We start from the raw sequence: 24,352 nt of genomic DNA, 5'->3' as shown, positions 1-24,352 counted from the left end.
GTACTTTTAAGGATAACATAAATGCTTGCCTAATATTAAATGTATAGTAAAATGTTCTCAAGTAATTAAATAATCAAGTAAACAGTAAGTGATAATAATATAAGAACAGAGAAACAAATGAAAAAAGGAAAAATAAATATAACATTAAGTAGAGAGGTTACAGCTGTCACTTTAAAAGCCTACATTGATGCATAGATTCATACTTAAAACCCTTTTTCCCTAAACTTTTCACTTTACACATAACCTTTATTATATACATTTTCGCCAATGGACATTTTGACTTAAATGACTAAAAAAAATCCAGATAATTTACTCACTACCATGTCTGTCAAAATGTTGATGTCTTTCTTTGTTCAGTCGAGAAGAAAATATATTTTTAAGGAAAACATTCCAGGATTTTTCTCATTTTAATGGACTTTAATGGACCACTTAACTGTTTTAATGCAGTTTAAAATTGCACTTTAAAAGGACTGGCTCGTCACACAGCCAAAGGACGACGAGAAGTTGTGGTTTAAAAGTGCATATTTTTTATTTTTCTTGCCAAAAATGACAATAGTTTCTCTAGATAAGACCCTTATGCCTCGTTTGAGATCGTTTAGAGTCCTGCAATTTAAACTGCAATTTTAAACTGCATTAAAACAGTTAAGTTTTGGGGTCCATTAAAGTCCATTAAAATGAGAAAATTCCTGGAATGTTTTCCTTAAAAAAAAATTATTCTCGACTGAACAAAGAAAAACATCAACATTTTGACAGACATGGTGGTGAGTAAATTATCTGGATATCTGGACTGACTGGCAGCCGACACATTGTACAATCAGCATTTTTTCCTCTGGTAAGCCCTCCATTAAACGAATAAATGTGATTATTTAGCACATTAGATATGCTGTATTCGCTGCCAAAATGGACACAAATACTGTATATGGTGGCGGGCATTGCGGAAGTGACGTCTTTGGTGCCGATGAATAGTTTTGAATGTATATAAATCAAGATAATGTACACTTACAGTACTGTATATACAGTAAAATACAGGGAATAAAATATAAAACAAAAACTAAATAATAGGGCATTCTCTACGTGTAGCTGATTTATTAAGTTGGCAAATGCAGTAAATCTATCTATCTACATGTTTTAAAGGGATATTTCTCCCAAAAATGAAAATTATGTCATTTACTCACCCTCATGTTGTTACAAACATGTATAAATTTCTTTTTTCCGCATAACACAAAGGAAGATATTTTGAGTAATGTTCGTAACCAAACCGTTTTTGAATTCCATAGTCAGTGGTGCTCCTGTTTCCTACTTGATTACTATATCTTTTGTATTTTATACATGTTTTGAACAATTTGAGGGCGAGTAAAAAATGTCATTTTTGCTTTAAAACGCTTTAAAATCCGTTTGGTGGTCAGATGAACTTATCCTACTAATCAGTAGAAAACCAGCATGCTACATTTTGAAATAGACCTCTAGTGAAGCTCATGGGTTTTCTATCACTAGTTTCCAACCAAAGTGCCAGAGAAAGTCTCCATGCCCCCCTTCATCCCCATAGCAACCCACCAATCAGCCAATTACAGCCTGCGCTGAGATCTTACCCATTCATCACAAAGTTCTAGCCATTAGAGGCATACAAATGAGATCCCGAAAAAAAAGTGGATACTCTGAAGTGCAAATTTCTTCCAAGGATTGCAAAGCCATTTATAGACTTCTGGGACTCTACCTAAAGTGCTATAGAATTCGTTCAGCTGTAGTCTAAATGCAGCAGATACTGTAAGCATGGCATGGATTCTGTATCAAGCAGTAGAGAGGTTGATGATGAATGAGCAATTACTCAAACATCTGCTGCCACCCTGTTTGTTTTCACAGCACTGGCAAGAAAACTAAAATCCCACAGGCGATTGCCTCCTCCCTCGCCCACCTCCCACTGCCAGTGGTCCATCCCTTCTTGGCTTAGCTGTGAGCCGCCCAGCTGCTCTACCTGCCTGTGCACAGTTGTTATATAGGCTGTGGAAATACAAAGAAGGGATTCCAAGTATACAAACTTAAGAATGAAGGCTGAACAAGTCTGTGGTCATGCAGAGTCGGATGAAAGGGGCTGGAAGCCATTCAGCTAAAAGTGAGGAGCGAGGTAGTACCTGGAGTTCCTGGTAGGAGAGATTGGACTCACTCCCAAGATTAGCTTGAATTGATCAGCCTTATCTCCGTGTCTGATGCGCAGTTTAAACCAGGACCCAACTTGTTCCTTGTGCTGAGCCGAGGGACCAATGGCTCAGTGTAATGCCATTGATCTCTCCTGTTTCAAAGCGCAAAAGTGTCACGACCACTTAGAAGACAAGCAAAGGAACCACAAATCAACAGATGGAGTGATTGCTTTTTAATGATAAAGGGTTGTCAGGCTACAACAAAGACTTTTTGATGGAAAGGAAAGTAATTTGTTTTATATGATGTTTGATATTTATATGATGATAAAAAGTTTGCATATCTTAAATTTTGAAGTTCTTTAAGCCAAAAAACAAGAAATAAACTGTGACATTTTTCCTATACTGATCCAAATGTCCCAGCAAGAATTTTGCATTTAAAAGATGCAAAAGTGTCTCACAGCCATCCAAGCACAGCCCAGAAGTCTAGGCTAAAATGAGGCAAAATTTCAAATATCAGAGAAAATGTTGTAAGAAGAAAAATGAAATAAAATAGAAAAAATTACCTTGTAATCATTGTTGACTTTGCATATATAATACTGTGTCATACATCTCTCATGCTTTCTGTTTAAAAAGATGTAACCAAATTTAAGTTTATTTTGGCTAGAAATGGGTTACTTGTAGCCGGACTATATCGTGTCTATAGTAGAGATGCACTGACATAAAACATTTCCACCAATACCGATAGCCGATTATTTAGACTGATATCTACAGATAACAATGTCAATACCCATAACTTGGTGGTTATATTAGCTTGCATTAACTAAAATCTGTTTTTTTTTTTTTTTTTGAATGTTATTCATTTATATAATGACAGTTAATTTATACATTTACTCATTCCCCGCCAGCCATTTTTTAAAAGTTGCCCGCCAGCATTTTTTGTAATTTTCACAAAAGTTTCACAAAATGCCTTCTTCTAAAAATATATAAACATACAAATATATCAAATGATAGAACAGAGTCTGTTGCTTTCAAACAAACAATAAACAAACAAATAAAACTGGAAAAAAACTTTTCATCGTACAGTATCAATATTTTTTCTCTGCTTATAAACTCTTAAATATGGGTATTTTTCTTTTAAAATGTTTTTTTTAGCAGAAAGCTAAAATAATTGCATTTTTGTGAAGGAATTTTGTTAGAGATCAGATTCAGAACGATTTTCAAAACATACACAGAGTTTAAAATTAGTAAATAACATTTTTGGTGCAGTTTTTTTTTTTAATGGGTAAGTATCGCGGTACACCGTAAACCATAATTGCGGTATTGCAGAGTAACATAAAAAAATCATCAGGAACACGTTTTATGCAAATTGACAAGATAATTCGTCAATGGCAAGAAAAGAGTTAAACTAGTGATGTTTCTTTACATTTTCTAAACATTGGAGCTCGAATTTATTGATTTTCCTGTTCTCTTTTGATTGACAGAATAAGGGGCCAGTCACACCAAAAGCGTTTATGGCAGTTGCAGGCGCCTTTTTTGAATGATATTCTATGGGCAGGGCGCGTTTGCGCGCTGTTTATGCGCGCCGAGAAGCGCTCGCCGTCATTCGCGTCTTTCCATTGTCCAATCGAATGAGGGGAGAGGAGGCCTTACGTTGTGGTGAAGGAAGTTTACAGTTGCTTTGAAGAACCGTACTCCACTTTCTCACTCTCTCCTGCGTGTTTGTGCACCTCTCACCCTCAAACAAGGTCAGAGCAAGCGCCCTCTTTTTAAAGTTTCTGCTAATATGACAGTTAACAGCAAAAGAGCGCACGCTTCAATATTTGATTGATAAGACAGCTGACTCGGTGGTTGCTTAGCGATATGAAAAGCTGCGCCGCACTGCTCTTTTTTTTAAAAAAGGCAGTGCGTCACGCCTTGCGTTTGCAAGCGTTTAAAGCGCTTTTGGTGTGACTGGCCCCTAAATCAACCATGACTATCGGCGGATTATACTATCAGCCAATAGCTGATAGCATGAAAATTTGCTTTTATCGACCAATACCGATTATTGCATCATTGCATTACCTAGTTAACCTAGTTGATGAAATGATGGCTATTGCTTACTGGGGTACTTTTAGATGTCAAAAGAAACTAAATCCCACAAGCTATTTGCAAAACTGTTAAGTGGTGTCATGTCTGGCGTTGTACAAGGCATGTCTGAAGTCCTCTTTTAGATTCCCTATACCCATATTTGAAAAACCCTATTGTCTCCCTCCGGGAGTGTTTCACAGTCCAATCAGATGTGCATTCAAGCTCTTCTTTACCACTATTGACCACCAACATCCCACCAACTGGGAGAATGACAGATATCTGTACGCATCTGTATATGTATGGAAACCACTTCCATCGAGCAGGTGGTAACAAGCAGGGAGAACCAAATCAAAAGAGACGGTGAATGTCTCCGCGAGACTCTCACCAAGAGGTAATCAGCGAGCGGCTTTTTTCCACATTCAGATGTATTTGTTGATATGCCAGAGAGTGCTTGAAATCAAGACGCCTCAAGAGTCTCTCTAAAACCTGATCTGTCACTTTTCAAATCAAGGTACATTTAGAGATATTTTTGGAACATGATATACATAATTGATTTACACGGATTTTGTCCAGAACATGTAATATTAAATGTGTTAATACCATAAACTCAATGTTTTATATTTTAGATCACTTAAATATGCTACGTGAGAAGACTTAGGGTCAAATAAGTAACTTTGTAAGTTCTTGTCAACTGCCAGCAAAGATATTAGATATAACAAAATTGAGCACTGCTATTACTATGAATAGGGGACAATGAAACACTCAACATGTCCGCTCTGGCAACAGAAGTCCCGCCTTTCAATTAAAATAACCTATGGGAGAGGGGCTTTATACAGAGCCGCAGGAAGTGCTTGGCAACCAGTGTGCATACGCAAGAGCTGAAACAACCTCAAATATAATGCAATACTAACATAGAAATCAGGAACAACTCCTACAGTGTTCCCACTCTAAGCCAAATGTCAAATTCATGACTTTTCCCCAATATGATCTCACGGAAAGTCGTGTTATAATCACGAAAAATTTGATTAATTTATTTGTGTCCATGGCACGAAATTCTGCTTTTTGCATGCCTTGAGCACAAATGTTTTTTTTGTGACACTCGCACGAATTTCTATAAATAGTTCTTGTGTCCATGGCACAACTTTCTTTTTTGTGTTATTTTATGTATTGTTTTCTCTTTTTTTCCCCTATTTTTAAATCATTGTCGCTTGGGGTTGGGGTTACATTTGGGGTTAGGATGTACTTTTATGTATTGGTTTCTACATGTTTTTCTTCCGCTTTTATTCTCGGCTGGAGTTGGGGTTTGGGTTAGGATGTCTTAAAATTAGGGCTGTCAATAGATAAAAAATTTTAATCTAGATTAATCTTATGATTTCATGAGTTAACTAGCGATTAATCGCAAATTAATCGCACATTTTTATCTGTTCTAAATTTACCTAAATGTAACACTTTTCAAGTTTTTAATGCTCCAATCAGCATGGATTTGGTCAATGTATATGCTATATGCAAATGGTTGTCTAAAACAGCTTGTTTACATTTTCAACAGAACCATCAGCCATAGTTTTATAAATGATTTTCCCTTTAGAAGACCTTGTTCTTTCTCCATTTCTGTTTGCTGCTGATCATTTGTGACCTGTGCTGGCAAATTTAGTTGGGATGAGCAAATTTTCAAAAATTAGTAATTTTTATACCACGGGTCTGTTGAATGCTGCATTCTGATTGGCTGAGAAATGTTCTATGGGTGTTGATTATTTTTCTGTAAACCGCACACCTAACTTGTCAAATGTCTTAAAACTAGGCACCAGAGCAATGTTTGTGGTAACCGTGGTATAAGAGGAATAGTTGACTCCGGTCCTTTGAATTATTTGAAAATAATGCACACCTGCGGTGTAACTGGTGTGCATTATTTTCTTATTATTCAATGGCCCGTCGTCAATTATTCCTTACATATTTTAACATTCTCTATTAAAAAACTTCAAAACAATTTAAACAATTGTTGGAATCTGACAAAGCATGACAGAACCATACCTGTTTACGCAGAGCAAAAACAATATCAATATCTGTTAAATATGTTTTTCTTTCATTGTTTAATTTTGACATTGAGACAGACCACTTTAAGATACTGTAGGCTAATGCAAGGGTTTAATATAATGATACACAACAGATACTTTTACTCAACAACAGTTAATCCAAACATTCACTTCAGATATAACAGATTATAGGTCATACCTGCGTGAATTCTTGTCAAAACAGATATTTTTAAAACTGTAATTTTGTGTTAGATGTCTATCTAACACACTTGCACGTTTGTATGCATGCGTTTTAGACGTCTGCGTCAGACATCGCTTTTGAGTCTTGTCACTCTTAATAACTCTTTTAACATCAACAGGTCCCGAACTTGATCTCTCTTAATAATTATTTTAACATCAAGCAAGTCTTGCAGTCTATTTTCTATCATTTCTGAATGCTTTAAAAACGAAACCAAAAAGTGAATGATGACGCATCTTTGCTTTAGATTATGGATTTGGGACGGTACACCTCTCAGGAAACGTGCAGATAAAGATCATTTTAGATATTTAACAACCATTTACAGCATTGGATTCGAAAGCTTAATGTTCTTATTTTTATGAAAACCTCCGACTTATCTAGACAGCTCGGGTCACTTGCTGCGCCTCAATTCATCCAGCTGTGGGACAAACAGAAACTATGTGTTGCGTTAATCGTGCGTTAATAAAATTAGTGCCGCTAAAATGAATTTGCGTTAACGCAATTAATTTTGACAGCCCTACTTAAAATGTAATAGAAAGTTATTCAAACCCCAACCTCAAGCAACAATGGTAAGAAAATAGGAAAAAACAATGAGAAAAAAATACATAAAATGAAATGAAAAAAAAGTTGTGCCACAGACACAAGAAACAATTTACAGAAATTCATGTGAGTGTCACATTCGTGCTCAAGGCACGACAAAAGCTGAATTTCATGCCATGGACACGAATAAATGAATAAAATTTTGTGTGACTAAAACTCGACTTTCCGTGAGATCAGTTTCACTGACTAAAAAACTGAATTTTCATTTATGTCTGAGATGCTGTGAGCCTGATAATGAAGTGTACACCGTGAATTATAAAAAATAGCTTAAATGCATAAAATGAACAAAACAATGCCTAAAAACGGCATAGATTGTAGTTTGGACCCGGAAACAGCATTCCTTTTATCACAACTAAAAAAGGGGAATATATTTTGAACTAACATTTAAAGCGACAAAGAAAATTTGTGATATTTAATGACTTGGTCAAAAATATATATAAAAAGCCCTGACTTTCAATTAGGGGTGCAGCGATAAATGCCAATATATGCTAATAATACGTGGCCGATAACTATTCTGAATCGCACAGCAGATATTATTCAACTATTTCATGTACTACGACTTTTGATCAGTAAGTCCTTATCGATCTGAAATCACTGTTAGTTTGAGTCGTTTATAACATGCATTTGAAAAAGCAACACTTGTCAAACATAATCATACATATTCTTTATTATCATGAAAATAGCTGAAAAGGTTTGAAGAACAGCAATATGAATATATCTTTAAGCCATTTCCTGGAGCTGCGTGTGTGATGGTTCTTCGTCTGCAGCGCATATTGAGTTTCTGCACGAGAGCGCCCTCTGGCTTTTGGATGTAGCGGCATTTCACTGTATTTCAGTATAGCAAGCATCATCAGCCAATATATCGGTGCACCCCTACTTTCAATGTCTGGAATAGACTTTTTAAAATTCTATGACACTTCAAAAATTCCATGACCTGTGGAAACCCTGCTCCTACCAGCAGCCATCAGTGCAAAGGTTGTTTTACAGCCTCAAGCAAAGTATTGACCTGACTAAAAACACCTTTTCTTTATTTAACAGGAGTAATCAGAGATGTTAAGTTTCAATGCAATCTCAGCATGAGTGCAGAGGTGAGAAAACGTCCAGATGTCCAGAAAAGCAAAGTACAGCAGTTGATTTGGGATCAGTACATCTAAAAAAGCCATGACTCAGCCCTTAAGTATCACTTACGTGACCAGCAGATTTGGCTTGAATAATCACTGCTTTCCTCGACGAGTGAAAGCACATGAAAGGTCATAAACATCTTATTTAAAAGTAAGAGGATCGACACTTGCTCTAAAGCACTCAAGTCATTTTTCTGTTAGCAGTAAAAGCTTTGACATAAAGTATAAAGTTTTCTGTGAGGTTTAAGTAATTTTCTTAAAGGAAACAGTGTTCGATTAGGCTATACTGCATTTGGTCTTGTTTGCTTAAATGCTTCACTATTTGTTTAAAGGCGTGCAAATCTAAGCTTATGCCCAATAGAATTACCTGAAAAATTCCATGAAAGAAAATCCATAGCCGTGTTGTTCAGCGATCCCCGCGCAGACCACGTTAGCAGACGCTCCAATCAGAGTTCCATTCCCTTTGAGAACATAAAGAAATTGAAAAACCTTAAATAAACTTAAATATAACTGAATAAACAGACATTCATATTACTTAACGAAAAAAATGCCTAGTGATTTTTTTACAGCTGTATATATACTTTATCTGCTAAGAAAGAAAATTTTGAGAATGTTTAAATAGCGCTGCATGTCCTCCACAAAAACAGCACTGCACAAACGTAGCTCTTTATGAATTAAACACTAAAACTGATTTGGTGCCAAAATGCACAGCAGATTTTGTTATGCTGATTGCAATTTAAGGTTCGCTGCTGTGCAATCACTTCTTTAGAGTATTGGACATAAAGTGACCTTCAGTGGTAAATTGCAGAGGTGATTTAGCAAGCATTTCTTTTGTAGTACCTGCTTTGCTAATGCATGGCACAGGGTGGGACCTCCGTCCCAACTCGAATCAAAGCCGTGATAGCTTTCTGATGAAGAACAGAGGTCACCACTCAATCAACAGCAGGTCTAAAAAATTTACTCTTAAACATCTAGGGATATTTTTCCATTTATTGAAGAGGTTTTGACATTCTTTATCAGCTATGCGATGGTGACTATTCAATAGGTGTGTAACGATATACTAAGCTCACGGTTCTGTCTGTATCTCGATACTGAACTCACAATACGATGCACATCACGGTATTTTAAGCAAATAAAAAAAATGAAACTGAAATTCAAATAACATATCTAATTTCAGAATATTAACATTTTCAGTAATGTTTTTGTTGTACATATAACTTAATAAAGAATTGTAACATTTTAACGTAGAAGCGCACAGACATGGATTTGTCTCTCATGGTTTTGATTAAGATTCCCGGTAAATGACAGGAAAACTAAAATAAAAACCTCAGACTTAAAAGATGATGGTGCGTCGTCTATATCAATTTCTGTTTATTTAAAGTCATGTTGTTGACCAGTTCAAGCTGTAGGTGATTCAAGCGATGGCTGTGTGACTGCGGTGAAGCACAGGTGATGCTGGCGCAGAGTTGGGTCACGTGTTGACGAAATAACGTATAAATATCCCCATCATGCTACGATGCACATCGTTGCATTTTTGTATCACGAAATTTTTACATTTTACGAGGTGACTAATTCGTATGATGTGAATGGTACAAAAACATATGATTATTAAAAAAACAATGAAGCTAGGGCAAAAAAATGGATTTTTGGATTAATCGTTTTTTTACGTGGTCGATTCAGAATCGATTCTCAAAGAGCAGAATCGATTTTTTTCCATATTTTTTTCTGCAAACATGGAACGTAAGATTAACGTTAATCAAATTACTAGTCTTCTTCACTAGATGCCACCCTTTTTTTGCCTTGCGCGATGTTACCAAGGAGCCTGTAATTCTTTCATTCAGTGCTTAAAATGGCGGTTTTAGGTGCTTCGTCGACATTGATGCCACCTTCACATAAAAAGTAAGAGGTATGGAAGCATTTCGCAAGCAAGACGACAACGATAGTGTTGTGGCTTTTAATTTCTTTTTATTAATTACCCACCAAACTGCTGTTCACTGTTCCTTTTTATTAATATAGTATTTGTATTAAATCTATATTCACTGATTTGAATCGAGAATCGAGTATAAAAACCGGTCCGAGAACCGGAATCGAAAATTGAACCGAGAATCGAAATCGAATCGATTTGATAGCTTGTGAATCGAAATTGAATCAATCTGGAACATCTGAATCGATACCCAGCCCTATGAAGCTCCGATATTTACTAATATTTAATTTAATTTTTTACCTTTATGTCTTAAGATTTGCAAAACCTTGCAAATAAAAGTACAGTATTCTTCATTGAATTTATCATTTATTCATATTCCATAATCGCCATTACTTTTATCCTGATGTATTCACTGAAAAAAAAATGATTCATTGAATTTAATCAATTCTTTTAAGTTAAATGGTTGCAATCAATTTATTTAAGCTACATTTAAACAAAAGTTTTATATTTTATGTTACTTTACTAATCTTTTTTGTTTAAATGTAGCTTACATAAATTGATTGCAACCACTTAAAAAATTGATTAAATTCAATGAATAATTTTTTTCAGTGTTGTACACTGTCAGAAAAAATGGTAAAAATACCCATGAAAATGGCCTAATATATACAATTAGTTCCACCGATCAGAAATAACATAAAATTTTGGCCCTTGTCAAAGTCGCTCAGATCGCTTGCCCATTTTTCCTGCTTCTAACACATCCACTTTGAGGACAAACACTTGGAAAAATGGGATCTGAGTGACTTGGGCCAAATTGTGATGGCTAAAAAACTGGGTCAGAGAATCTCCAAAACTGCAGCTCTTGTGGGGTGTTCCCAGTCCGCAGTGGTCAGTACCTATCAAAAGTGGTCGGAAAAGCGGTGAACTGTCGACAAGGCTCATTGATGTACGTGGGGAGCAAAGGCTGGCCCGTGCGGTCCAACCCAACAGACAAGCTACTGTAGCTGAAATTGCTGAAAAAATGGATGCTTCTAGGTCTAGTGGAGTCCATGCCTCAACGGGTCAGGACTGTTTTGGTGGCAAAAGGGGGACCTACACAATATTAGGCAAGTGGTCATAATGTTATGGCTGATCGGTGTATGTATACATTTTGTACCAATATGTACCTCTGATGTACTAATTTGAACTCTTTGGGAGCAAAGCTCTACTTTTTTGATAGGGTACTGAACTAGTGACAGCTGGCTAACATATTTTGACAATTTTTTTTCGGATAGTGTTTTCTGTATTTTTTAAGTGTGTTTTCAGTATTTATATCAGGATGTTTATGTATTTTTGGGTATCCTTGACTTCACCGTCTGTAATGAGGTTAAAGGAAAACACCACAGTTTTTCAATATTTTACTATGTTCTTACCTCAACTTAGACAAATTAATCTATACCTATCTTTTTTCAATGAGTGCACTTAATCTTTGTACAGCACGTCGTGAATGTGTTAGCATTTAGCCTAGCCCCATTCATTCCTTAGGATCAAAACAGGGATGAATTTAGAAGCCACTTCTAACACTTTCATGTTTTCCCTATTTAAAGATGAGTTACACAAGTATGGTGGCACAAAATAAAATGTGATATTTTTTAAGAGGATAAAAATGAGAACTATATTGTATGGCAGAAGAGCACTTAGTTTGCAGCACTTTAATTTCTTCACTTTGACTTTCATCCCTGTTTGGACCCCAAGGAACGAATGGGGCCAGGCCAAATGCCAACACATTCACGACGCGCTGCACAAAGACCAAGTGCACGCACCGGAAAAAGATAAGTATGTACCAATAAATCCAAGTTGAGGTAAAAACACAATAAAACATTGAAAAACGGTGGTGTTTTCCTTTAAATGCTGGAGAATCTCACAGACGTTTGGGATGACCAGGATTTTACTGGTTTCCTGCCTAAAATGATGATCTTGACCCCTTCACAGAGGCTACAGCCCTCTAAAAATAGCAGTTGGGCCAAAACAACCCAGTATGGGGTATTTTTTAACCTAGAGTGTGTTCTATCCAATATTTACCCATTTTGGGTTAAAACTAACCCACCCATTTATAGAGTAAGTATAGCCAATAACACATCTTTGTTCTCAACATTCTAATAGTGGGGAAAAAAATCACCCTTTTGAATCAGAAAATAATTCCCATTAAAAATCATAAAGGCCATCAATTTGTCATTTGTCAAAGCTCATATCTTTAAAAGTGTCATCTTGATCACGGAACCAGAAGCATGCCTTAGCATCCCAAACGCTGATAGAGCTAATACATCTCTTATGATTAGGCCACATGGCTGAAACATCTCTCTCCGTGTTTTTAGAGCCAAACAACCAATGAAGCATTTTCACATGGCCTTGTAATCATTCCTAAATGTAGAGGGATATATTCTCCTCTGCCGTGCTTTCAGAAGGGAGCAAAAGAGGATTGCCATTGCAAAAAGTATTTATTGAAAATCCTATTAAAGCTCACACATTGTAAGATAGCCCTGTGCAGAATGCACGTGTCTCTAATAAATAATACAGAGTTACTGTACTACTGTTAACATGTTCGCATGCTGATTAGTCTCTAGTAAATTTGATTGCACATTACAGGACACTCTACCATCTGTTTAATGCTTTAGAGAAACAACAAGTGCAGTGGCCTGCTACTGTAAGTATGTTCTGTGTGAACCCTAAATGGCACAGTGTTTATTTCAAAGTGCGGATAACATTGTCTAATAAACAATTGTCTAATTTATAATTCATAATAGAGACACTTACCTCCAAGACAAGCTCCCATAGCTAACGCAAATATTAGTGGTTTGATTGGGAGATTGACATCGGCATCCTGACTAAGGTTTATAAGCACAGGAATCTGTAAAAAAAGATTACATATTTGAGTATCCATTTAATTATACTTACAGCATTTTAATTATAACCAGGGGTGATTCTATGTTTTCAATATTAAAGGGCCTTAAGGCCCTAAAAGTATAATAATCTTTTTGAATACCGTATTTTTCGGACTATAAGCCGCGTTTTTTCATAACTTGTGCTGCGTGCTGCGTCTTATAGTCAGGTGCGCCTTTTAAGTCAGTATAAATTAATTTTGACATTTATGAGGCAAGAGACATCATTACCGTCTACAGCCACAAGAGTCCGCTATATGCTGCTCCTGTATTTATGTAATTCAATGGATTCAGTGATGGGGAATGACGAGTATGTGAACTTCACGCTATTGGCTTGTTCATTTAATTTAGACTATTCAACCTTCCAGGTAAGTTCTGTATGCTATGGTTTATCGTTTAAATAACTGATAATATTACTTTAACGTACAGACATCTATTCAGCCTGCTGGTCTGTCTGCTATTGTTTAGTTGAATAACTTGCCTTTCCAGATTAAATGTCTGTTCTTCGGCTTGGATTTTGTGAAACCATTTTCTAAATAAACACAACGTATAGTCCACTGCAACTATACGCGACTTATATATGTTATTTGGTCTTAATGAATGATGCGGCTTATTCTCCGGTGCGGCTAATAGTCCGGAAAATACGGTACTATGATTGGATATAATACTTGTACCTTTAAAACCTTATATTTCACTGTATTAAAAAGATGGGTAACATTTGTGTACATTTACTTTTGTGTATGACTTAAAACACTACTGTACAATACTGATTGTGGAATAAATCACAATATTTTTGCTGGGCAGAAATTTCAGGGGGCTAAAGCCCACCTAAAAGGGCCTAATGATGGCACTGTAACTTTTTATCATTTTAGAAGGTTTGATCGTGGTTGATTTTATGTGAAATATTTAGACAGACAAAAGGTTGCGGGCCACATGTTAAAGTGCAACGGGTCGGATTCGGCATGCACGTGGGCCACCTGTATAATTTTTTTTTCTTTCCCATTCATTCTATCGTTTTACAGAATAAACAGCTAATGGAATTAAACATCATTGCTTAAAGGGGCCATGGCATGAAATCTGACTTTTTTATGTTTGAATGCTATGATTGGGTCCCCAGTGCTTCTATCAACCTAGAAAATGTGAAAAGATCAACCCAGTAAGTTAGTTTTGGTAAACCATTCTCTACAAGCACATGAAAAAAAATAGGTCGTTGAAATTTGGCTCTCCTTATGATGTCATAAGGAGCTCTTATTATAATAATACCACCCCTTAAATCTGCACTATCCAACCACAGCACTGCCATTTAGTGCAGAGAGAAAGAGAGAGAGAGAAAATAATTCACATCACAATTGAGTTTCAATTTCAACAAACCACCATCATTGTGATCAGTGTTTGCACTTCATCCACTCATTTGCATTTTAAAGGACACACCCACATTTTTGCACACACCTACAAAGTGGCAATTTTAACATGTTATAATTAATTATCTATATGGTATTTTGAGCTAAAACTTCACATATGTACTCTGGGTACACCAAAGATCTTAAAAGAAGTCTTGTGACATGGCCCCTTTAAAGCCCAAGCATGAAGCCTGAATGGAAAAAGATACAATATCCATATCCTGCAATACAAAGCATAAACATACAGTACAATGACAAGAACCAGATAATGTAATGCCTCCCTGTGGCAACAACAACAAACACATGCATCCATTTCTCAAGGCATATAAGCATTAGATTTTCCCACCAGCATAGCTGCAAAAAAGTTTGTATATTTGCAGAAATGTGTGGCCACTTGACCAATACATGCTGGTCTCCCAGCTAACAGCGGATTCAGCTGCAATCGACTTGAATAAATTACACAGCACATCTGTGATTACATTTTCTACTACATTTGCCATCCGGTTCATTCAGCTGTGCTATTGCCATCGTGGATGGGAGGGCACCAAAAGCCAAAGCAATCGTACTCTTGTGCTGACAAGAAAATAGCAGTTTTATGCTTCCAATGGAGCGCAAATAGAAAATTGAATCTGGAAAAACTTGACTTGATACACAGCGCATAGATATTCATACAAGTGTCGTTTGTGGGCTCTGTAATCATAAATCATATTAGTCTGTTTATTCTCAAAAGGCTGTTTGATAATTAACAAGGATACACTTTGATTACGTTGTCTACACATAAACAGCTGAATTTTTATTTTGGTGTTTAGGAGCTCAACTGGTAGATCATTGCATTAGCAACGCAAAGATCATGGGTTTGATGCCCAGGGAGCGCACATGCTGATAAAGGACAATATGTATGAACTGAATCCACTGTAAGTCGCTTTGGATAAAAGCGTCTGCCAAATCCTGTCTCTACTACACAGACATTTTAGGTTACAAAATTAGGAATGATCAAAAATGTGATCTTACAAGTTCTGTGGTCCACCTTACTGCAAGTCACATTACAACATGATAAGGAGAAATAGGGGAATGACTGGACGTACTGTATGATCAGAGATAATTCCTTATAAAAGAGTCCAGAGACAGATGTAGATTCTCCATATTGATCTTTATATCAGCTTTTCAATGCTCCATATCGACAAGAGTGTCATATTTAAAACTGTGTTAAATGTTGAACACTAAACACGCCATGCATTATAGATCTGAAGCTAAAGCGTGCTTAGGTCAGTTTTAAGATTGCTTTATGCATGGTATGATATTTTTGGTCCATACTTTCAATAACTTGAATGGAATCCTAACCCTAAAAAATTGACTTTTCCCCTCATTTTCTGAGCTTACTGCAATTTTAATATTTTAATACTTTTAATATAATAGAGTTCGCATTAACATGGAATCAGATTCGATAATGAAGCATATTTGGCGTGCTGTCCGAAGAGAGGGCTCAGAGCTCAGAATTTTACCCGAACCCTAAGTACTCCCCCCTCCATAACTGAGATAGATAGCGGCCGAGAGGGCCATGAAATAATGTAATAAAATACAAGCTGATTTTTGATGTAATAGATGATATTGTCAGAAATAGGCAAACGCTGTGCTCTACAGAAATGAAGTGCAAGTCTAACTGCGTGTCGTTTTTATTGCAGATTCACATTTTGAGAGGGCATGTTGGCAAACCACTGAGAGTTTATTTCCTTTATCTATATAGTGACAGGACCTGTGAAATCAATGTTATCCATTACTACCACTGGTGTGCACGGAGACCTCGAGTATATTTCACTGTTTATCTCTGCATCCTAACATAACGACAGAATGAGACAGAAACGCATTTTTAAAAATGAGACAAAGGAAAAGAGATGCAGACAACGATGCAGAAGTATAAGTCAACTGACGTGTAGCCTATGTGTAGAGGGCACAGCTAATGTCAGATACAGAAATATAAATCAGGCTTTAAAGGGACACTAGACTTATTTTGAAATATGCAAATTTTCCAGCTCCCCTTGAGTTAAACATTCGATTTTTACCGTTTTGGAACCATTCAGCCGATCTCCGGGTCTGGCGGTACCACTTTTAGCATAGCTTAGCACAATCCATTGGATCTAATTAGACCATTTAGCTTCACGCTCAAAAGAAAAAAATTTCCTACTCTTCTGTAGTTACATCGTGTGCTAGTTTTATACTTCCTAGCCATATCGGTCTAGAAAAGCACAATTTTTAATTTTCAATCGGTCTTAGTACATGATGTAACTACAGACCAGTCAAGTTTTAAGTAGGAAAAATATCTAAACACTTTTTTGGTCATTTTTGAGCACGATGCTAAATGGTCTAATCAGATTCAATGGATTATGCTAAGCTATGCTAAAAAATGGTAGCGCCAGACCCGGAGATCAGCTGAATGGATTCCAAAACGGTACAAATCAAATGTTTAACTCTAGAGGAGCCGGAAAATTTGCATATTTTCAAAAAAGTGAAGTGTCTCTTTAACCTAAACCCTTCCCATAACCTAAACCCTAACCACAAGTTAGCATTTAAATTAAAGAGAATTGTTAGATACACTGTTATTTAGGATAACAAGAATGGTTTACAAGCCTCTAACCCAGTCCGAAATCTAAAGGGTGTTGCACACCGGACACGCAGCTCAGCGCCACGCCATTCTAAAAATTTTGAACACATTGTTTTCTATGAGTATACGCACATTGGTGCCGACAGGTAGCACCTGTCTGCGGCGCCCAGCTACGACTCAGGAAATTGCTCAAATCCCTGTCGCGCAACAGAGCCCACTCACATAGTTAAACATTAAATAACATCATATTTATCCCAAATCATTAACGATTAACATTGGCTGCTAACATATATTTTGCGCTATCTGACTAAGCTCGCGGTATTTAATGTACACTTCCGGTGTACGATACCTCCGAGTTGTCCTAGACGCGACTCGACGCTGATCTGCGCTAAGCTGTGCTGAGCTGCGCGTCTGGTGTGCGACCCCCTTTACACTGGCCCTAAACCTAATCCCACAATCTGACTGCTGTTGATAAAATCCCATTTACTTGTATAGTAGATTGTAGTACTCGGCTGTGTTTAACACAATCTAGAGTAATTAAATCCTGCAAAATTATTTATAATTTTTGTTACATTCTAATGCATTTGGTCAAGTCTAATGTTAACATCTTCGAAGAGAAGAGTCGGGTGCACCCCAAAACCAGAATCCAAAAGTCAGTCAGTCATTCAAAAAACCCACCTACTACTCCGCATGTAGTTATGCACAAGACGAGAGAGGGAGGATGAGTACGAAAAAAGGGCAAAATAGAGCAAAAGACACAAGGGGGAAATGCTGGAGGAGGAAATGAAATGGCTTTTGAAATGCTAAGTGATTTCTGGGGTGAAGTTGTCTCTTCATCTGCCCTGCATTCTTCCCTTCTGCTCATTTGGCAGTGAGTGATCGGCAGCACGGCTCTGTCTGTTTGGTGCCATGTTCATCATATCAGCTCACAGCACGTCTTCCCTCACGATCCACATGATTCACGCGCCACTCTGATAGGAGATCATCACTTGCTACTGTTTTTTGCACACTTGAGGTGACTATAGAGGATAACGTGCGCTATTTTGACCTATTTGTCAGCAGAATGTGGGAGGATGACATGGTGCATGACAGCAGCATCCTGCGGTGTACTGCAGGCTCCATCTAACTATTTGAAATAGTATTTATCAATATTAAAGCTGCTATCCGTTACTTTTGCCTCTCTATCGCCGTCTCTGTATAAAGATTAAATTGCAAGTACTTATCTGTATGTGTATAAAAAGGGTCATGATGTGTTTATTTATTTTATATTTTTATGTTCCCTGAGGTGTACTTATAATACTAACACATTTAAGTAATTTGTTACCCTTTCCCATCATGTTTTTCATCCTCTGATTAAAACAGTCTGATTTGTGTAGTTCCCCTTTAAAGGGGACATTTCACAAGATTTTTTTTACATGTAAAATAAATCTTTGGTGTCCTCAGATTATATATGTGAAGTTCTAGCTCAAAATACCATATAGATAATTTATTTTATACAACAGTTCTTTCTGGTTCTCCAATCTGATTGGCTAAGAGCTATGCGATATTCTATGGCACAGTAACCGCTTCACCTTTCGTATCATTCCGCCACCTACTGGTCATTTTAGTATTAGTGAATCGAGGTTCTTTAAACAGGCTCATCTCTGACTGGAAAAACTGCACACACAGACGCACTGTTTTTAAACACTCTCCGTGTGTCTCATTAGTTCACTAGCTCATGAATCAGTCTGTGAATCCCAATCGGAAGTACTTATCCCGTCAAAGATCAGCGCTATTGGATGTAACTTTAAACTTAAGTGGAGTAATGTCACATCGTGTGGACGATTAACACTTGGAAAAAGGAATGTAAACAATCATTCTCTGAAGCAATCTCTCTCCTCAGAACGCGAAAACACCGTGGAACTGCAGGTAAGCACTGCAGCTTTTAAATTGGACAATTGATCATTTATTTTATTGTGACGTGACTATTAAAACACGTTATGAGATATCACCACTGAAATATTTATAAGCAGCATGCAAAAAACATCTGTGACACTTATAAAAAACAGTTTTATATAGTATTGACAAGAACGAAGTCTGATAATAAGCGCGTGCTCGTATCGCGTTAAGATCAAATGTGAAAGCAACGTTATACATATGAAGAGTTTCGTTGCAAAACGAGATAAATCCATTTTTTAACATTTTTGACAAAACATGTTTATTATTATGTTATCATGTTATTATTTTGTTTTATGGTGCTACTTAGCTGTATTTTTTAAGTTATGAATGTTTAAATCAAAACAAACCAACTGCAGTTGCATTGAAATTAATTGGAATGCACAACCAAAAAACGAGATTTCTGAACAATTAAAAAAAAGTGGTTATCTCGTTTTGCAACGAAACTCTTCAAATATAGTTTTACTAACTTTTACCTCGCACCAAAACAAAACACAAAATATGAATAAGAAAACAAGTAATAGTTTCATGACACCAAACACTGCTGATTTGATCTCATTTTTGACCATCAAACACAGACAGGGTCAACATCAGAGCCAGGGAATCCCTGTCAGAGATGTAGCCCAGATAGGGCGATGGTCAGCGGGGCGAGTGAACACTTGACGTCCGCTCATTGCTCTGGATCTCGAGTACCAAATCTTGCTAAACAAACGGTCAAACAGGCGTTATCTTTACTAATCGACTGCAGATTTGAATATTATACATATATACAGTGGGGCAAAAAGGCATCCAGTCAGCCACCAATTGTTCAAGCCCTCACACCCAAAAAGACGAGAGAGGCCTGCAATCCCCGTCAAAGGTACACGTCAACCACGAGAGACAAAATGAGAAAAAAAAATCCAGAAAATCACACTGTCTGACTTCCCAAGAATCCATTTGCAAACCATGGTGAAAAATAAGTATTTGGTCAATAACAAAAGTTTATGTCAATACTTTGTTATATACCCTTTGTTGGCAATGACAGAGATCAAACGTTTTCTGTAAGTCTCCACAAGGTTTTTACATATTGTTGCTGGTAGTTTGGCCCATTCCTCCATGCAGATCTCCTCTAGAGCAGTGATGTTTTGGGGCTGTCGCTGGGCAACACGGAATTTCAACTCCCTCCAAAGATTTTCTATGGGGTTGAGATCTGGAGACTGGCTAGGCCACTCCAGGACCTTGAAATTATTCTTACGAAACCACTCCTTCTTTGCCCGGGCGGTATGTTTGGGATCACTGCCATACTGAAAGATCCAGCCACGTTTCATCTTCAATGCCCTTGCTGACGAAAGGAGGTTTTGAGTCAAAATCTCACGATACATGGCCCCATTCATTCTTTCCTTAACTCGGATCAGTCGTCCTGGTCCCTTTGCAGAAAAACAGACCCAAAGCATGAGGTTTCCACCCCCATGCTTCACAGTAGGTATGGTGTTCTTTGGATGCAACTCAGCATCTTTCTCCTCCAAACACAAGAAGTTGAGTTTCTACCTAAAAGTTATGTTTTGGTTTCATCTGACCATATGACATTCTCCCACTCTTCTTCTGGATCATCCAAATGCTCTCTAGCAAACTTCAGACGGGTCCGGACATGTACTGGCTTAAGCAGGTGGACACATCTGGCACTGCAGGAATTGAGTCCCTGGCTGCATAGTGTGTTACTGATGGTAGCCTTTGTTACTTTGGTCCCAGCTCTCTGCAGGTTATTCACTAGGTCCCCCCGTGTGGTTCTGGGATTTTTGCTCACCATTCTGGTGATAATTTTTACCCTACGGGATGAGATCTTGCGTGGAGCCCCAGATCGAGGGACATTATCAGTGTTCTTGTATGTCTTTCATTTTCTAATAATTGCTCTCACAGTTGATTTCTTCACACCAAGCTGCTTACCTATTGCAGATTCAGTCTTCCCAGCCTGGTGCAGGTCTACAATTTTGTTTCTGGTGTCCTTTGACAGCTCTTTGGTCTTGGCCATAGTTGAGTTTGCATTCTGACTGTTTTAGGTTGTGGACAGGTGTCTTTTATACTGCTAACAAGTTCAAACAGGTGCCATTAATACAAGTGGAGGACAGAGGATCCTCTTAAAGAAGAAGTTACAGGTCTGTGAGAGAAAGAAATCTTGCTTTTTTGTTGTTGACCAGATACTTATTTTCCACCATGGGTTGCAAATAAATTCTTGGAGGGTCGGACAATGTGATTTTCTGGATTTTTTTCCTCATTTTGTCTCTCATGGTTGAAGTGTACCTATGATGAAAATTACAGGCCTCTCTCATCTTTTTAAGTGGGAGAACTTGCACAATTGGTGGTTGAATAAATACTTTTTTGCCCCACTGTATTCTCATCTTAACTAATCTTAAATCTACACTTTGTGACAAAGAAACGGCTATATATTAAGAAACGGCTATTCCGTCCATTGAGTTAGTTTGAGATTCAAAACAGCCGAAAGTGTTATCTGTCATTCTAGACTTCAAATCCGTGGCGGAAGAAAGAATTTCCCAAACAAAGAGGCTTTTTAAAAAACTCTGTTGTTGTTTTCTAGTTTTCTTTTTTCAAACGTGAGCCATCGAACTGTTGTATAAAAGCAATATCGCTCTCGGAGTCTTGTGACATAGCTCTATATCATCACGGCTGTGATTAGGCCAGAGGCACGAGGCCGTAGGAGCTATATCACACTCCTACTCAAGCGATATTGCTTAAATAGCGTGTTAAAATTGCCACTTTGTAGGTTTGAGCAAAAATGTGCCGTTTTTGGGTGTGTCATTTTAAATGCAAATGTGCTGATCTCTGCACTAAATGGCAGTGCCGTGGTTGGATAGTGCAGATTAAGGGGCAGTTTTATCCCCTTCTGAAATGACAGGGGGAGCCAAATTTCAATTACCTATTTTTTCACATACTTATAGAAAATGCTTTAACGAAAAAAAGTTACTGGGTTGTTATTTTTTGCATTTTGTAGGTTGAAAGAAGCACTGGGAACCCAATTATAGCACTTAAACATGGAAAAAGTAAAATTTTATGATATGTCTTTAAAGACGGGACATTTTTAGGCACATTGTGTGACAATCTCACAAGCACAACAATTAAAGTTTTTACCATTAAATAAGGCAAATAAATGAATCACTAGCAAACACAGACATTGGATTTTGGACCCTACTATATATTTATTCTGTAATAAAAGTAATTTAATTCTAAGTCTTCATGTTCAAAAAATATGTGACCTTGTCTGTGAAAGCAGCTAAAGTAATTTTACTGTTAGTAAGTTACTGTTTTCTATATCAAAATTTCTTACATAATGTAAAGAACATTCTGTGAAAAAATAACCTTGATATCTTTTATATTGGATGAGTTATGGCAGGTCAAAGATTGAAATTTAATGTGAAAACAATTACATTTAAACATTAATGTTTCAAATCTTTAGATTATGAGACTTACAGGGATACTCCAGCCTAATATCAAAATACCCCATGATTTACTCACCCTCAAGCAATACGAGATACATATGTCCATCATCTTTCAGACGAACACATTTAGAGTTATTTTAGTTAATGTCCTTGCTTTTCCAAGCTTATCAAGGTAGAAAACAGGGATCAGGGAACAACTTCTATCGTTGAAGCCCCAAAAAGTGCATACATCCTTCACAGAAGTAATCCACATGGCACTAAGTGGTTAATAGAGGTAAGCGGCATGATTTTGTAAGAAAAATATCCATATTCTAAACTTTATATTAAAGGAATATTCCATTTTCTTAAAAGAAAAATCCAGATAATTTACTCACCACCATGTCATCCAAAATGTTGATGTCTTTCTTTGTTCAGTCGAGAAGAAATTATGTTTCTTGAGGAAAACATTGCAGGATTTTTCTCATTTTAATGGACTTTAATAGACACCAACAATTAATACTTAACTCAACACTTAACAGTTTTTTTCAACAGAGTTTCAAAGGACTATAAACAATCCCAAACGAGGCATAAGGGTCTTATCTAGCGTCAACTGATACTAATTAATGTCTTTGTGTCAGTTTACTGTTTTCAATGGTCTGCAAATGTGCGTTTTATATATGTAACACGTGATCTCCCTACGTCACTACGCATTAACGTTAGGTCGCGCTGGACCTGACCTAAACGAAAATTTGTGCTTTAAAAGTGTATATTTGTTATTTTTATTGTCAAAAATGACCATCGTTTTGCTAGATAAGACCTTATGCCCTGTTTGGGATTGTTTATAGTCCTTTGAAACTCTGTTGAAAAAAACTGTTAAGTGTTGAGTTAAGTATTAATTGTTGGTGTCTATTAAAGTCCATTAAAATGAGAAAAATCCTCCAATGATTTCCCTCAAAAAACATAATTTCTTCTCGACTGAACAAAGAAAGACATCAACATTTTTGATGACATGGTGGTGAGTAAATTATCTGGATTTTTCTTTTAAGAAAATGGAATATTCCTTTAAACTATAATAACTAGCTTCCTGTGAAAACGCCATCTTGGATTCGACTTGATTTACGTACCTATGGTAACCAACACTCACTACGCTAATACTCTCTTGTGAATTGCCTGGGCTTTAAATCAGAATTTGTTCCCTAATCCCTGTTTTCCGCCATTATAAGCTTGGAAAAGCAAGGGCATTAGATAAAATAACCTCAAATGGGTCTGAAAAGATGATGGATTTCGAATTGCTTGAGGGTGAGGAAATTATGGGGTAATTTTGATATTTGGCTGAAGTATCTCTTTAAGGCTGATTATGAGACTAGATTATGTGATTTAAGCCTAGATTTCACAGACAGGGTCACAAATGTCCATCTTATTTGCTAGCTACCCATGTTTAAACCCTATATAGGAAACTCATCCAAAGTTGCCTGATGAAAAATGTTGTAATATATATTTTTTTAAATTGTTGTAAAAAGTTTTAACAGTTTGTGTAACTGGGCGAGTGTGTATATTACTTACCATAGTGGCAGTGAACGGTATGTTGTCTATGAGAGATGAGGCCAATGCTGAGACCCACATGACCAAAATGATGGCGATGGCCAACCGCTCATCCTCTGGCACAGCCTGTTGGAGAAGATAACAATAAAATATGTCACAACCAAACACTGCTTCCTCCCGAACACACACATGCACCCATCGCTCTCTCTGTCGGGCTTACCAAGGCTTGCGGATGCCAACACAGAGGTAGGAGTCTTAACACACAATGTGTTCACGACACACTCACACTGAATTCATTATTTCACAGTCGGCTGCTTACAACAAAACAATTATACGAAAACACATACACTTGCTTACCATATGTCTGTTTTTCAAAACGCTACCCGGTAAACACTGTAGCTTATTAAAAGGAAACACGAAACAGGTTGATCATAAG

At 37.0% G+C, this 24,352-nt stretch overlaps 1 protein-coding gene across 1 annotated transcript in view; it reads right to left on the bottom strand.

Moving 5' to 3' along the window:
• oca2 (oculocutaneous albinism II) overlaps nt 1-24,352 on the bottom strand; it is a 126,297-nt gene that overhangs the window by 15,099 nt on the left and 86,846 nt on the right. The window contains exons 21-23 of the mRNA XM_055213307.2: nt 23,938-24,042; nt 12,906-12,999; nt 8,559-8,652 (exon numbers count right to left, since the gene is read on the bottom strand). Coding sequence (XP_055069282.2) covers nt 8,559-8,652; nt 12,906-12,999; nt 23,938-24,042 — 293 coding nt within the window. The remainder of the gene's footprint in view (nt 1-8,558; nt 8,653-12,905; nt 13,000-23,937; nt 24,043-24,352) is intronic.

This window comes from Misgurnus anguillicaudatus, chromosome 8, assembly GCF_027580225.2.
Source record: "Misgurnus anguillicaudatus chromosome 8, ASM2758022v2, whole genome shotgun sequence".
Lineage (NCBI taxonomy): Eukaryota > Metazoa > Chordata > Actinopteri > Cypriniformes > Cobitidae > Misgurnus > Misgurnus anguillicaudatus.
Note: the sequence above shows the minus strand (reverse complement) of the source record. Positions and strands in the feature narration are given on the sequence as shown.